The sequence below is a fragment of the Miniopterus natalensis genome, chromosome 11, assembly GCF_054644295.1.
Source record: "Miniopterus natalensis isolate mMinNat1 chromosome 11, mMinNat1.hap1, whole genome shotgun sequence".
NCBI lineage: Eukaryota > Metazoa > Chordata > Mammalia > Chiroptera > Miniopteridae > Miniopterus > Miniopterus natalensis.
The window spans coordinates 24,777,646-24,793,247 of NC_142091.1; the positions used below are offsets into that span (position 1 = coordinate 24,777,646).

The following is a 15,602-nucleotide window of genomic DNA, read 5'->3' on the forward strand; positions in this document are numbered from 1 at the left end:
TATTCTGAAAATTCTGAAAGAGTTCATCTTTCTTTTTCAGCTGAAGCGCACTCTGCAAATCCCAGAGAAGGCCCTCAGAGGCTGAGGCGAGGATGAATTGTATCAAATAGGCATTATTTTGTTTTTCTCATGGAGGAAGTAGAAACATGAGCCCCCAAGGTGATGAGAAAGAAAAAGTATCCTGTGCGCCTCAGTATTTTCCCAGCTTCTGCCTGCGGTATAAATCTGTTAGGAGCAAGGTATTATTGTGCTATTTTAATAAAACAAAGGTTTTCTTTTGTTCTTCCAGATCCTGAGTAAATGATAACATAATTTAGCTTCTCATATTAATGGAACAAAGAGAAGTCATCCTAGAATGTCAGAGCTGACAAGATCCTTGGAGATCATCTACATCATATTTGCAAACTAATCGTGATATTTGCAAACCATCCTGTCTCATGAAAAGACTAGAACACAAAAGAAGTGGATCCGAGTGCCTTGCACATAGTTGGGGAAAGCACTGGTTCATGATAACTTGTTTCAATTGTGTGTGTGCGCACACTGCTGGATAATAATATATCTATTTCTTATTTTGCTGCATGGTTTGAAAAAGTTTGAAAAAGACTGATCTGCATCAGGGAGTCTTTTTGGGGGCGGCGAGTCACAAAGCTCTTGGAGAATCCAATGAAAATAGACTTACTTCCCCGAAAACGCATAGGCCCACAGTTCTGGGTGCAATTTCTGGGATAAGCCTGGAATCTGGGTTAAGAATTCCAGAAATAAGCAACATCTTTCTTTTCACCTGAAGCTCAGATGTTATTATTCCCATATAGGAATGGGATTGGGAAAGAGACAAAACATTTTTTAAACTCCTGTCGCGGTTGTAAGGAGAAAATCTTTTCAACAAGTGAAATGTCGCTTTAGGGAAAAGGTTACTCTTTCTATTAATAAAAGAGAGAACGAAGGTTAAAACAACTAGTATCTAAATAATGTCTTGAATATAGCAGATGTTCAATAAATGTCTTTCAGGTCAACATATGAACTCATTTATTTTAGATCCAGAAATTAAAATTCCTTAAGCAAGATTTGGTGACAGTACTTTTTGGTTACATTAAAAAAGTAACATGAAGACTGGGTACCTGTTTTGCAATCTCTCACATGGGCCAATTTCTCTCTGGTGCAGACCCCCAAATCCATGACATCCGGTAAGATTTTCCCACCTCTTTTCACGAGGGTACATTCAGCATTGCCAGAAGATACGCCATCTTTACCTAAAATGTGAAGAGAACGCCGTAACAGCTCATATTTTACTCTAGTGATATTATTCACAGCTCCTATATAAAAAATGCACCTACAACCAAAACTCAGATCTTTGTGGTTTTCAGGAAAACTGGCCCACATTGCCGAAAGCAATCATGACTATGCAAGAGTCTTCAGCGTAAAAATGATAAACTGTGAAGGACACATGGCATGTCCTGTTAGAAATAACAGAGCCTGAGTTAGTCCCACCTCATAATATTTCGGTCTGCTCTGATTCTTCTCTTGGCTAAGGGGAAGCTTTATCTCCTTATGTCTACTCCATACCCACTTATGGAGGGTAGCTCTCCCTCCTTCAGCTCTTGTGAGAGGCCATCTAAGCCAAGGTGAGAGGCCTCAAAAAAAAATTAACCCTGCAGAAACCTCGGTCTTGGACTTCCAGCCTCCAGAATTATGAGAGAGTACATTTCTATTGTTCACCCCACCCAGTTTGTGGTACTCTGTCACAGCAACCCTAGCCAACTAGTGTTTTGAGCGTGCTAACTCACACAGTGTGATAGTGGCTACTTGCAGCAGCATATTGACAGGTAACCTGAGGCCAAATCTGGGTTTTCAGGGAAGAGGGCCACCATGAAATGGTGATGTCTACCACAGGTTGGGAAGGAAGGAGTAGGAAGCAGAAGCAGCAGGTTCCCATTACCCCTGCAAGCTGATGGCACTGACATTTACATGTCATAAAGAATTTTTAAATGTCTTGTTAAAAATTATTCAGTGGACAAAAATAACCTGAAAACTAGCTTCCTGGTATCTGTGGATTCCCAAGTGCCAAGCACTGTCAGCAACCTCAGTGGCAGACTCTATGTCTGGGAGTCCCAAAGCAGCACAACAAACACAGGGGATGCTCCAAGAAGTGGTAAATGGGGTGCTCAAGAAGGGGCCCTGCTGCTGTAAGGCATGGCAGTCACGCCTGATCCCCTCAGACGGGACGGAACCGAATGGCACACACCACTGCACTTACGTTGCTGCGGAATCTTGCCTGTTTCCACGAAGCCATTGTCAGACGAGGCTTCATTGTCACTAAGATCAGCAGATATAGGCTAAAAAGGGCAAAAAAAAAAAAAAATGTTTGGGTCAGGTTTGAGATGTTAATTCATAAACCAAAAGGTTACTACAAAATAAGAACCATGTCAAGTCCTAAGTCATTAGATTGCCATGAGCTAATGCTAATAGGTAAAACACTTAAGAAATGATAAGAAATTGCTCATTTAAAAAAAAAAAAAAAAAAAAAAAAGGAGCCCGGCCGGGCGTGGCTCAGTGGTTGAGCATCAACCTAGGATCTAGGAGATCACGGCTCAATTCCCGGTCAGGGCACATGCCCGGGCTGCGGGCTCCATCCCCAGCAGGGGCGGGCGGGAGGCAGCCGATCAGTGAGGCCTCTCTCACCAGTGATGTTTCTCTCTCTCCCCCCCTCTCCCTTCCTGTCTCTGAAATCAATAAAAAGATAAAAATAAATAATTTTTTTAAAAAAGGGTAAGGACAAGCTATATTATTTCCCATTCACCACATTTTCATTTTAGTACCAACTGTGAGCCAGACACAGCTGTTCGACCCTGGAAAGAGGCAGAGATGAGACCGTGGAGTCAGGCAGCTCCTCAGAGGGAAGGTGGTCCAGATGAGCGCGAACTCCTGCTTCCATGGCCCTCAGACGTGGGCCTGCAACGTGGACATGTTTGTAGCGAGGCAATAAATTGAGCCCAGAGGATCTGGGTCACTAGCTCAGAAGATGACTGTCCTGAATAAACTTTTCCAAACGAGTTCATAAAATAGGTGAAGGTACTATTTTCTCTTTTTAAAAATATTTTCTTTTTCCACAGTAACTCCTTCTCTTTGTTCAAGAAGAAACATATCTGGGCCTGCTAAAAAATGTATGAAGTCAAGAGAAGACCTTTTCGCGAGAGTGAAGGCGTAACGACCAGACTGCTCACTTGAATTCTTTTGAATAGAGTCTAAGAGATTGCTCCAAATATTAAGGGTACGTAGTAACATCACTCAACAGTTGCTGATGTGCTGGTCAGTTCATTCTAGTTGCCCAAGTCCAGCAAGGAGCCCCACCCACAGTGGCTGCTCAAGAAACAGTGACTGACTCAAAACCACCCTGTGTCCCAGATGACTTATTTTTACATATGAATTGACAAGAGGAATCCTACTGGAGTACCCGTAGGGTACTACTGAAGGCATGGCAATTTTTACCAAGAGACCTTAACCCAAATTAAGTAATTAAAATTCAGAAAACAGAAAAGAACGACATGCTTACTTCCAATTCTTAGTTCTTTCCATTGGCCAAAATATCTACATTAATATCTTACTCAGATAAGATCCCGAAGGGAAAAATACGAGAAGCCCTGGCGAGGCTCAAAGTTGAAAGAGAAGAGGAGGGAAGGTGAGCGAGAGACAGAGGACAGCCGAGTCCATGAAGGAGACCCAGCGAGACCAAGGCCCCGGCGGGGAGGCTGTGCCTGGGGGGGGGGGGGGGGGGGGGGCGTACGCACCTTCGGGGAGGCCTGGGGGCAGCCCACTTCCGACGCCCTGGGGCTGCGGGTGATGCCTCGGGCCCGAACGCGAGCACGTCCACTCATGTTCCCAAGGAGCCCAGAGTGACTTCCAAGGCAGCAAAGTCTCAAATAGGGTATTTTTTCATTGGTACCCAAACGGCGTGGCGGCCACCACAAGCCGTGCAGGCAGCGGGTCTCTAGCTCCTGGGCTTGAAACGCACTGAGTCCCGTGCGTGGGTGGAGGGAGCACGCACTGTACGCGGTATGGACGTAGGGTGGAGCGCACAGTGGGCGTGGAGCAGCGTGCAGAGGTCAGAGCGCAGTGGGAGGCTGAGCATTGGGGGGGAGCGCACAGTGGGAGGCTGAGCATTGGGCGGGAGCGCACAGTGGGAGGCTGAGCATTGGGGGGAGCGCGCAGTGGGAGGCTGAGCATTGGGGGGGAGCGCACAGTGGGAGGCTGAGCATTGGGGGGAGCGCAGAGTGGGGAGGCTGAGCATTGGGGGGGAGCGCACAGTGGGAGGCTGAGCATTGGGGGGAGCGCACAGTGGGGAGGCTGAGCATTGGGCGGGAGCGCACAGTGGGAGGCTGAGCATTGGGGGGAGCGCACAGTGGGGAGGCTGAGCATTGGGGGGGAGCGCACAGTGGGAGGCTGAGCATTGGGGGGGAGCGCACAGTGGGAGGCTGTGCATTGGGCGGGAGCGCACAGTGGGAGGCTGTGCATTGGGCGGGAGCGCACAGTGGGGAGGCTGTGCATTGGGGGGGAGTGCACAGTGGGAGGCTGTGCATTGGCGGGGAGCGCACAGTGGGGAGGCTGAGCATTGGGGGGAGCGCACAGAGGGGGCGCAGCGCCCGGGAGCTGGGGGGCGATTAGTGCGACCGGGGCAGCAGGGTGGGGGGCTGTTGTGGGTAGAGGCCTAGACTGCCGCCCCCAAATTTGGCGTTATCCAACTCTCTAGTTTTTGCCCACCTTTTGTGTGTAAGGCTGCATCACGTTGTTCTGTTTTTTCAGTTTGTATTTTCGGCTGGCTAGTGTGGGTAAGCACCTTTTCATTATGTGATAGCTGTGGAGTTTCCTGTTCTGTGAAGTGTTTTTTACATACATGGCTGTTTTTAAAATTGGGCTTCTCCATAGATCAGACTGACGAATGTCAGAGGGAGGGAAGGGGGTGGGTGGGTGGAGGGGGAGAGAGTAACCAAAGAATTTATATGCAGATACGCACAACCCAAGGACATGGACAATGGTGGGGAGAGGGACTGGGGAGGGGGAGGGGGATGGGACAGGGTGGAATGGGTCATTGGGGCGATAAAGGGACATTTGTAATATTTTAAATAAATAAATAAATAAATAAATAAATAAATAAATAAAATTGGGCTTTTCATGTTTTCCTTTACGATTTGGAAAAAAAATTATCTTTTTTTTTTTAACATTGCAAATATTTACCCCCAACCCATCACTTGCTAATTTTGACCATGAAGCCCTTTAATTAAAATCTTTAATTTTGACTAAGTCAAATATACTAATTTAAAAAAATATATGTCTTTATGGATTTCAGAGAGAGGAAGGGAGAGTGGGAGAGAGAGAAACATCAATGATGAGAGAGTCATTGATCCCTGCAGGCCCCCTCCTGGGGAAGGAGCCCACAACCTAGGCATGTGCCATGACGGGGAATCCAACCAAAATCTCCTGGATTGTAGGTCAATAGTTAACCGATGCTCAACTGCTGAGCAAGGCGGGTTGCCCAAATGGAGAAATCCTCTATTTTCTAGACCCTCCCTAGCCTTCTAGCCTTCAGGTTTGCACTTTCCTCACACAAGCTCTCTCTCCAGGGAAAATCCACCCACCTCCAGCAGGAAGCCCCACCCCAGTGACCACAGGGTGGATTTCACTTCCCTTGGCCCTAGGTACTTTTACTTTGGTGGGCACCTTCTTCAATTAAAAAGATATATATTAAAAACATTACCTTACAACTCAGATAGTATAAAAATGAATATATTTTAGATTCCACATATAAGCGAAACCATGCACTTACCTTCCTCTGGCCAACACTTCACTTAGCATAATACCTCCTAGGCCCATCCGTGTTGTCACAGATGGCAGGGTTTCATTCTTTCTTATTGCCTCGTAAATTCCATTGTGTGCCTATACCACAGGTTCTTTGTCCATTCATAGAAACAGAGACCAAAGGAATGGTTACCAGAGGGGAGGGAATGGGGGGATGGGTGAAAAAGGTGGAAGGGAATATAGTCAGTAATACTATGATATGTTTGCACAGTGACATGATTACTAGAATTCATGGTGTGATAATATTGTAGAGCATAAAAGTGTCCAATCATTATACTGTACGCCTAAAACTAATATAATTAATATAATATTGTATACCAACTATGCTTAAATTTTAGAAATTAACCTCAAGAACATTTTTAAAATGAATATATTAATATTATATATTAGATTACTTTCTTTTCCCTAAAAAAATTTTTTCTGTTCAGATTTTAAAAGAAATCAAAACATTTTCAAGCACCCCTAAAAGTATTGTGGGCCTTAGGCATTGTGCCTACTTTGATGTGATATAGAAGCATAATCAGAGGATACAGCGGGGAGGTCAGGGATGGTCTCTGACTTCCAATCCCCAAGGACATGTGCGAAACGTACGTGAGGATGGAGGCCAGGCCCAAGATCAGTAGCCAAGGGTAGATGTGGGTCTCTAGGTCATATTTCCTTTGCAGTAGCCCCCTCTTTGTTAGTTGCAGGTATGTCCACTTATTTATTTATGGAACCTCATAGAATAATACATGCACCTCTCCTAGGAACAGGTATAGTACGGGTGGAGGGCAGTACTGCTTAAACTTATATTGGGAGAGGAAATATTTCCTTCATTAGCAAGGCTCCTCCCCCTTCCCTGTAAGTTAGTAGGTCTCTGGAGTTGCCTTTGGATTCCAGCTCTACCTTGGAGTTTACCAGAATAAGGCATGAAGTTATATCCCCTCAGTATTGTCTACTCACTTTGTTACTCCAAGGAAGGGCTCCACATTTATGACTCAGGTAAAGACTCAATTAAAGCCTTTACTTTTCTCAGTCTGGAGGTTGAAATGGAGGGATATAGTTCATTAACAACTCCATAATGTAAAAGAGCATTACCAGGAGCCTGTAACACACTGACTTCAATATGAAGAAGTAAGAATGTAAGCTTCTTAAGTATCCATTGGACTCAGCTCCCACTAACTCTCTTACTGAACTCATGCCTCAAATAGCTCTACTCTCAATATGCACTATTGTCAGGCTTGATGGTCAAAGCCACGTCTTCCCAAATAGAGTTACGAGAGCCGAGATATTTTTTTTTAAGATGATAAAATTCAAATTTAGTAAGATTCTAAGAAACTTACTCTAATTTAGACTAATACTACAGTGATAATTCACTAGGTAAAGAGAAATTTCCTGGGACACGATAAACTGAGTGAGTTCAGAGTTGACAGTGTGAGTGAGGCTCTGACAATACGCACACCCCAGCTCCAACAGGGCTGCTCTGCTCTAATCTGTTTCATGTATTGCAGTTCTACATACAATTTTCTTTGAAAATTAGATTTTGCTACTGAAAGAAGGCTTGAAAGCCACCCAAATAGGCCTTTTCCCTTATTTTAGGGAAAGAAACTATCTAAAAAATCCTATACATAGTTGAAAGATTTAGAATAGCAATATTGCATCCACCTGAACTCAGATGGTGCACAATGAAAGCAATAGCCTTGGATTCCAAAAGAATCAGTCCTAGCTTTGCAGTGACGAGCTGTGTGACCTTAAGCAATAACACAGCCTCTTCCATTACCTATAAAATGGGGATTATAAAACTTATCTCACAAAGAGTGTTGTGATTGGAAATTGAGATAATGTAGGTGGGAAAGTAGCTAGTTTAGATAGCAGGTTCAGTCAAGTTTACCTTTACCTTGTGCTACCTATCTCCCTTAAAGGAACGTCTTTCCTACTCTATAGTTCAAAACCCATTTTCTCTTATTTGAGCCCTAGCAAAGATAAAAGATGTTGGGTATCATTCTGAACAATGAGTCTCATGTGTTAGAGAAAATTATTCATTCATTTGGTTACTTGTTTATTTTCTGTTCCTTCTATGTGGTTCCACCATGAGGACTTGAACTTTGTTGGCCACTTTATCCCCAGCAACTAATCAGGGCCCAGCACTTGGCAAAGTATTTGTTGGATGATCGAAGATGCTTGAAGACCATGAGAAAATTCCCCTTCCTTTTTTCTCTCTGCTTTATATTGTCCTATCATTTTTATGCTTTTCCACAAAGAAATTTCATTCCAACTCTTTATTCATCTTTTCCAAATGACTCAGCAATTTGGCAATTATGAGAGCAGAATACAAAGTTCTTATTCTGATGCTTTATAATACACAGAAGTCAACTTGAATCTTGCTTACTAAGTGCAACTTGCTCACTGCTTAGAGTCTAGGCTCTAGACTAATATACTTAATAAATAAAGCAAGATATTATGACCATAATCCCAAGGGAATGCAAATGGAATTTGAAGCAGAATAGCAGGTTGCTAAAGTTGATGTCTAAATAATTGTGATTTATGGTAAATGCTACATGCGTATAGAATTACTAGGCAATAAAGGGCCTTGATAAATCTTTCAAGAAGGAACAGAGTAGAGTATGACTAATTTCTGAGAGTGCTATAGAATACTTTTGATTATTTTATTATAAAAATATGAAAAAAAAGTTTAGAATTGTATTAGTCATTGCAGAGCACTGCTGGCAAATGAAGTGTTTTCAAATAGAATGAGGCAGAGGTAATGAGCAAAGGCATTCTTTTGGCTTCAAGAGGAATTTATCTGTTCAGACTAGTGGAAAGAATAAATATAATACAGAAAAGCATAAAAAGAAAGGAGAAAATAATTTTTTAATTGGACACTTTTTAAATGGCATCTGAATTAGGATTTTTTGTTCAATTATGCATGGAACATGATAAATAGATGCCCATTTAAAAGTGTAACTCAGAAAATACTGCAGACAAAGTGTTTATGCCCTGGAAATACAAGTAGATAAATTGCTAAGTGGAAATAAAGAGGAACTTTGTAGTCAGTCTTGCTGATTTACATTGCAGATTGATAATTAGAGAACAAAACTGCCTGTGCTGCTATGAATTAATCATCCTAATCTCACATCAATCCTTCTCAATAAAAGAATAACAGGACTTGCCTGTTTATTTGTATGGGGTAGTCTACTCTGGGCTAAGTGTCTTGGCACAAATCGGCAGTATTAATTTAAAACCAAGGGTAGCTCTACGCAGAGCTGGCCTATTGGCCATTTTACTCTCCTGGTGAGGATACCTTAAGCCATTTCCTTTCCAGTACATCATGTAAAAAGGAAAGTATTGTCAGGCATTTAAAGAACGGCATAGAAGAGGAATGTGGCAGCAGCATCTAAGTCAACAATAACAATTTCTCCTTATTTCTTAAGACATAAAAACCTGAGAGAGCCCGGCTGGGTGTGGCTTAGTGCTTGAGCATCGACCTAGGATCCAGGAGATCGCAGTTCGATTCCCGGTCAGGGCACATGCCCGGGTTGCGGGCTCCATCCCCAGTAGGAGCGTGCAGGAGGCAGCCAATCAATGACACTGTCATCATTGATGTTTCTCTCTCTCTCTCCCTCTCCCTTCCTTTCTCTGAAATCAATAAAGATATATTAAACAAACAAAAAAAAGCCAACCAACCAAACATACAAACAAAAAACCTCAGAGAATATGGTTAAGTGGCACAGCTCAAGGTATAAACTTAAATAACCAAATTCTTACCATATGGATCCAGTAATGCCATTCATTGCTGTTTGCCCAAAGGAGTTAAAAACTTCCCACACATAAACCTGCACGTGGATGTTCATGGCTGCTTTGTTCACAATTGCCAAAACTTGGAAGCAACCACAGTGTCCTTCAGCAGGTAGACAGATAAATAAACTGTGGTAAATTCAGACAATGGAGTATTATTCAGTGCTAAGAAGAAATGAGTCATCAAGCCATGAAAAGACATGGAGGAACCTTAAATGCATATTACTAAGTGAAGAAGTCAATCTGAAAAGACATCAGACTATATGATTCCAACTATAAGACATTCTGGAAAAGGCAAAACTATGGGTAGAGTAAAAAGATCTGTGGTTGCCAGAGGTTGGGGGCTGGGAGGAGTGAATACATGGAACATAGAGGCTATTTAGGGCAGTGAAACTACTCTGTAGGAAGCTATAATTGTGAAAACATGTCATTATACTTTTGTCCAAACCCATAAAAAGTACAACACAGGGATTGGGCCATAATGTAAACCATATAGACTCTGGGTGATTATGATGTGTCAATATAGCAAATATACCACGTTGCTCAGGGATGTTGATAATGCAGTAGGCTATGCATGCACAAGGGCAGGGTTTATATGGGAAATCTCTGTACTTTCCTCTTTGTCAGTGTTGCTGTGAATCTGAAACTGCTCTAAAATACAAAAACTAGTGTGTGTGTGTGTGTGTATGATAAAGGACTTGTCTACAGAATATAAAGATTTCATGGAATACTCTTCATTGGTAAAAAGGAAGGAACTGATACATGCAATAATACTGAAGACCCTCAGATGCATTGTTGAGAAGCCAGATTAAAAGGTTACCTATTACTCAGTTTCATTTATGACATTTTAGAAAAAGCAAAGTACCTCAATAGAAGAGATCAGTGGTTGTCAAGAGAATGGGTGGTGGCAGTTGTGCCCCAAGAGGCACTAGGAAAATTTGGAAGATGATGGAACTTGACCACCAGACCTGCTTCCTAGATCCTGAAACAGCACCACACTGCACAACCAGAGTCACTGAAGGGAACGGACTGAACTAACAATTCCATTAGGCTTCAGGTGTGAAAATGGAACGTGATGAACTGAACACCTGAAGTTTCTATCTACTCAAAACCCTGTAGAAAGAAGCAGCACTGGCAAAGGCCATGTCTCCTCTTTGGGACTTATTCTTGGCAAATCAAACTGACTCCTTCAATGGTTCCCCTCACTGTTAGGAAAAAAATTCCAAAATTCCTAGCCTCGTTTTCAAAGCTCTTCCTGATCAGACCCTGCTCTCCTCCCCAGAATCACCTCTTACCCTCTTCACCTCCCATTCCTGTCCCCAGCACACCCTTGCCTTCTAGTCCAGTTCCTCTAACCTATCATATTCTCTCACATGTGTGGGCTTTTGCCCAGGCTAATTCTTCCCATATACATATCTCTTGTACTCACCTCTTAAGTGTACTTGTAACTTCTTTTCATATTGACTCAAGATTCACTCAAACATCTCTAGACTGGGGACACCGTCCCTAATCTCCACTCACGCCTGACACCCCAGTTGAATTAGACACCCCTCAGTCATGCTCCCTTTACACTCCAGACATTCCTCTGCCATGATGCTAATCAAGCCCTTTGAAAATTGTTGTTTCTTTTGTCTGTCTGCTTCTAGACTGTGATCTTTTTGAGGGCAGAGGCCACGTTTTCCACCTCTGTGTCCCCAGAATCTAGCATGATACCTACTTTGTGTGAATATGTATTAAGTAAATGACTGACTGGATTCTGGATGGATGTGGATAGATGAATGATGGATAGATATATAAAAGCTATAAAACAATGTATGAAAAGCATCTGGATCATCTTAGAGGCTGTCTATCACTGTATCTTTAATGTAAATGGTAAAAAGAAAAAATATGGAAAGCACGCTGCAAAGAAACCCCTCCCAAAGAAGGAGGCTTGATAAATCATTAGATCCGACTCATTTTTATCTAACAGTATCTCTGCTTGATCATTAAGATGGTTGTGCTTACTTATATTTCAGATTAAGTTTCAGGTAGTGGAACAGGGATTTCTAAAATGTTTACCTAACATGAGAACAAGAAAATCATAGAATAGCAGGTGCGCCTCGTTGCTAGGAGAGGAAAACCCCTCTTGAGATTAGACATTTTGAAGGTGATGCTAATAATGATGTTTATTTTTAACTGTAGTATTAGTGAAAATAATCGGGTAGATAAATGTTGAGACCAGAGGCTGTCACACTTGTATTTTTCGGAAAGAACATTAAGAAGTGTTAGTTTGTGATGAAGGGATTTCAGTCCTGACATGTAATCCCTCTGGCCCCTCTGTGGCTCCTACTAAGAGTTTGCTGTCGTCCCCTTAAATTCTGTGACTCTGCACAGGATCTAATACATCTGTGACATACCTTTATTACCACAACACTTATGTGTTCGGATTATCTGCGACCATGTCTGTTTCTCCCACTAGAACATATGCTTTTTCAGTGCAGAGTCCTTGCCTTAGTATTATTTACATCCCCAAGTCCTAGCACATCCCCAGTCCGGGGCATGGAAGGCACTGAAGCGATATTTGTATTGTTCAATAGTCCATTTCTCCCCCTTTAAAAAAAATTTCAGATTAAGATTTTTAGCACTCATGTTCAAATAGGGCACTATTTTTTAGTATATTTAGGTAAGATTCAGTAATTTAAAAAAATTCAAAGATGTCAAAAATCCAGTTCTTTACAACTTCACTTGAGAGTTTTATAATAGGGTTCCACACAAAACTACGAAGTATATCAAATGTACTGTGGCCTTCGACCTCTTCAAGGAGTCAACTGGTGATTGTGGCTATATAAAAAGGTGAATTTCTCTAAGAGTGGATGTTGAGTCCAGTTGCAGTATGCCGATCAGGAATTTTCTCAAAACTGCAATGAATGTGATTTTTTTTCCAAGATGAAAAGGAGGCATTCGTAGGAGTTCAAGAATCAGTTGTAATGAACCAAGAGACAGTTTTCTATTTCTGCTGAAATGTTAGTTTATTCCTTGTTAAGTTCCTGACTTTCCCTGTCGGTGAGCTCAGATTTCACTCTCCATCTGCCACCGGATGCTACCTTTCAACTTGGAAGGCAGGTCTCTTTTTAGAAGTGGCTTTGCATGGTGGCTTTTACCCCACTCTCTCCTTCTCTGAGGCATATGGTTCCTCCTTTACCCCACCTTCTTTGTCATTGAACCCTTATCTTATCTCCCCTCTCCTTTCCTAATCTCATTTTCTCTTCAAACACCTGACTCATTTGCCTGGAGTCTTTCCTTTTTCCTTCCCTCCAGGTCCATAAGCACCACCTGTTCTGCTTCACAGTGCACTTTTGTTTCCTTACTCACTCCACCAAGTCCTCTTGCTTGTCACTCCTCTCCTACCCTCAGCTGACCATCGTTTTTCAGAACCTATAGTGACATGAGCATGTCTGGGGGGGGGGGGGGGGGGGGAGGAGGGGGCGTGTTGGAGGAGGGAAAGCAGAGAAAATAATCCTATTTTTTCCAATTTCATATTTTTCTTTCAATAATTTGAGCACCAGCTGTTAAGAAAGATGCTTCTGCCACCTCTCAAGTTCCCAGACTTTACTCCACCTCTGCATTTTTAAATTCAGGGAACAGGAGCTAGAGACAGTGGAGAGGGTATTAGAGCACCTAGGAAATAAATTGGAATGAGAGAAGGAGTCTCCTCCGTATTGCCCTTGGAGAAGAGTGACCAGCAAGAGAAACAAGAGGATCACCCAGACAGGACCTGGTGCAACTTAGGGAGGCAAAGTCATCACATTTCAGTTAACAACCTAGAACCAATGAACTTACAAAAACCCTTTGACCAAGAAAATCCCATGGGCCCTGGTTATACACATTAGTGCCTGGGAATACACATGATAAACAAGGAGTCATTTTCCATCTCATTACTTTAATTATTTTGTCAAAATAACCTGAACATGTACACATAAATTATTGACTGGTTATAAGAAACATGTAGCATAAAAGTCCCTGAGACACATCCAAGAATGACCTGAAATGTATTCAATGCAATTTATTCACCATACTAATTACCGAGGACTTGGCTCCCTCCCCTGATATCTAAGGCATGTGACCCTAAAATCAGAGTCTCCCTCTCTGGTGCCTGGTTTCCTGCCGGTTGACTGCTGCTGTGTAGTAAGTCACTTCCAGACTGTAAGGAAGGCACTTTGGAAGGCGAATTAGTTCTTAAAGCCCCGGTGTGCCAGTTACTAGAAAGATGGCAAGTGGAACTAGAGGTCCCAAGAGCAGATCTTGTATAACGCCCTCAGTTTGTAGTTTGAGTGACAGAGGCTCAAAGCAGTTGTGACTTGCAGAAGCGCTGCTGATTCTGCCACTACGACTATAACCTTAGGCAAGTGCTATAATGGGTCTGGACCTCGGCTCCTTCTTCTGTACAATGGCCTGGTGATAACACCGCTAACATCTTCCAGGTGCTTCCTACACGACAGACACTGTACTGAGTACTTTAAGTGCCTTATCTAAGTCTCCTAATACCTCTATAAATTGTATGTGATTATGTTCAATTAGACAGGAGAATATCAAAACACAGGAAGCTTAATTTGCCCCATATAAGACAATTAGGAAACCTTGCAGAGCTGGTCCAGGAACCCGGGAATACTTGCCTCTAAAAATGTTTAAGCTACATTTCTTAAATCCTTTTTAAGAAACCCCCATCAGGTAGGCTCTCAAATCCCTTCTATCTCTAAAAGTCTAGAAGAGAGTTGACAAACTATGACTGCGGCCAAATCCAGCCCCCCCCCCCCCATTTGTTATGTATTGCCAGTGGCTGCTTGGGCACTACAACGGCAAGGTGAGCAGTGACTTCAAAAACTGCATGGCCTGCAAAGCCTGAAATATTCACTCTGGCCCTTTACAGAAAAAGTATGCCAACCCCTCCTCTAGAGCCTTGAAAATGTGGAGCATCCTGTAACTGTATAGCTCCTTACAATGTACAAAGCACCCTGGAGTGCATCATCACATTTAATCTTTGTTTCTTAGGGGCATTCATGCATTATAAAGGCAGAAGCTAAAACTCAGAGTTTAATTAGGCCCTGCCTAATCAGGGCCACAGGGGCAGAAAGTGGAAGAACTGCATACTGAGGTTCTGACTCCAAACTGCAAGCTCTTTCCATGAAGCCACCCCATCTCCTCTAACGTACTGCCAGGGGAGGGCTTGGAAACTGGGAAGGACCTGCGAATACTGAAAGCAGGTCAAGACTGTCTTCCTGACGCAAACAGCATTCCAGGTGCACTCGTAATTAGAGTCATCAAGTGCTAAAAATATTAAATTTGTAATAAGTTGTAAAGAAAAGTTTATAGGTTGAAGGAAGGACATGACAATCATAGGAAAGACATTCTGAAATCTATATGATGCATTTATATGCATTTTATATTAATGCTTGTGAAATTTTAACCTCCTCAATTTAGAATATGAAAAATGAAATAACATACAATGAACAATTGCCACATTTCTCCTGCTCTTTGATGAGATTAGCCTTAAAAAAGTTTGTTCCATACCCCCAATTTTCAAATAAATAAAAATGCAATTATACCTTCCTTATGCTAAGTATTCAATAAATATGTGGTTAGTTTTACAGACAATACTAAGAGGATTAGTAAAATAATAGTTACTTATTTAACTAAGTAACTTAACCAAACCAAAACAAAGTTTTTTTTCAAACAAAGCATAGGTGCTTCTACAGTCTGCAAATTCAAGTTCAATCTAAATGACAATGAGGATTTTTGAAACAATAGGCTTAGCTTTAGGGATTCATTTGGGATACAAGATAGGAGGTCCCCTAAAACCACTGCAGAGAAAGAAGGGGAAAAAATCTTTCTTACCAATTGAGTGACCACCCTTACCTATTTATTTCCTGAAATGCTCACCATGAGCTGTGAAGTATTTTCCTCCCCCATTTTACAGATAAGGGTGCCTAGGCTCAGAGTTA

The 15,602-nt window shown here is 42.3% G+C and overlaps 1 protein-coding gene across 2 annotated transcripts in view; it reads right to left on the reverse strand.

Moving 5' to 3' along the window:
* The window catches only part of PIWIL4 (piwi like RNA-mediated gene silencing 4), a 41,858-nt gene extending 37,986 nt beyond the window's left edge, over nucleotides 1-3,872 (reverse strand). The window contains exons 1-3 of one of the 2 annotated variants that reach the window (XM_016206726.2): nucleotides 3,786-3,872; nucleotides 2,255-2,333; nucleotides 1,119-1,250 (exon numbers count right to left, since the gene is read on the reverse strand). In XM_016206726.2, the coding sequence (XP_016062212.2) occupies nucleotides 1,119-1,250; nucleotides 2,255-2,333; nucleotides 3,786-3,872 (298 nt within the window). Of the gene's footprint in view, nucleotides 1-1,118; nucleotides 1,251-2,248; nucleotides 2,334-3,785 lie in introns of both variants that reach the window. The other variant, XM_016206727.2, reaches the window with a different exon arrangement.
* Between the last annotated feature and the right edge of the window lie 11,730 nt (nucleotides 3,873-15,602).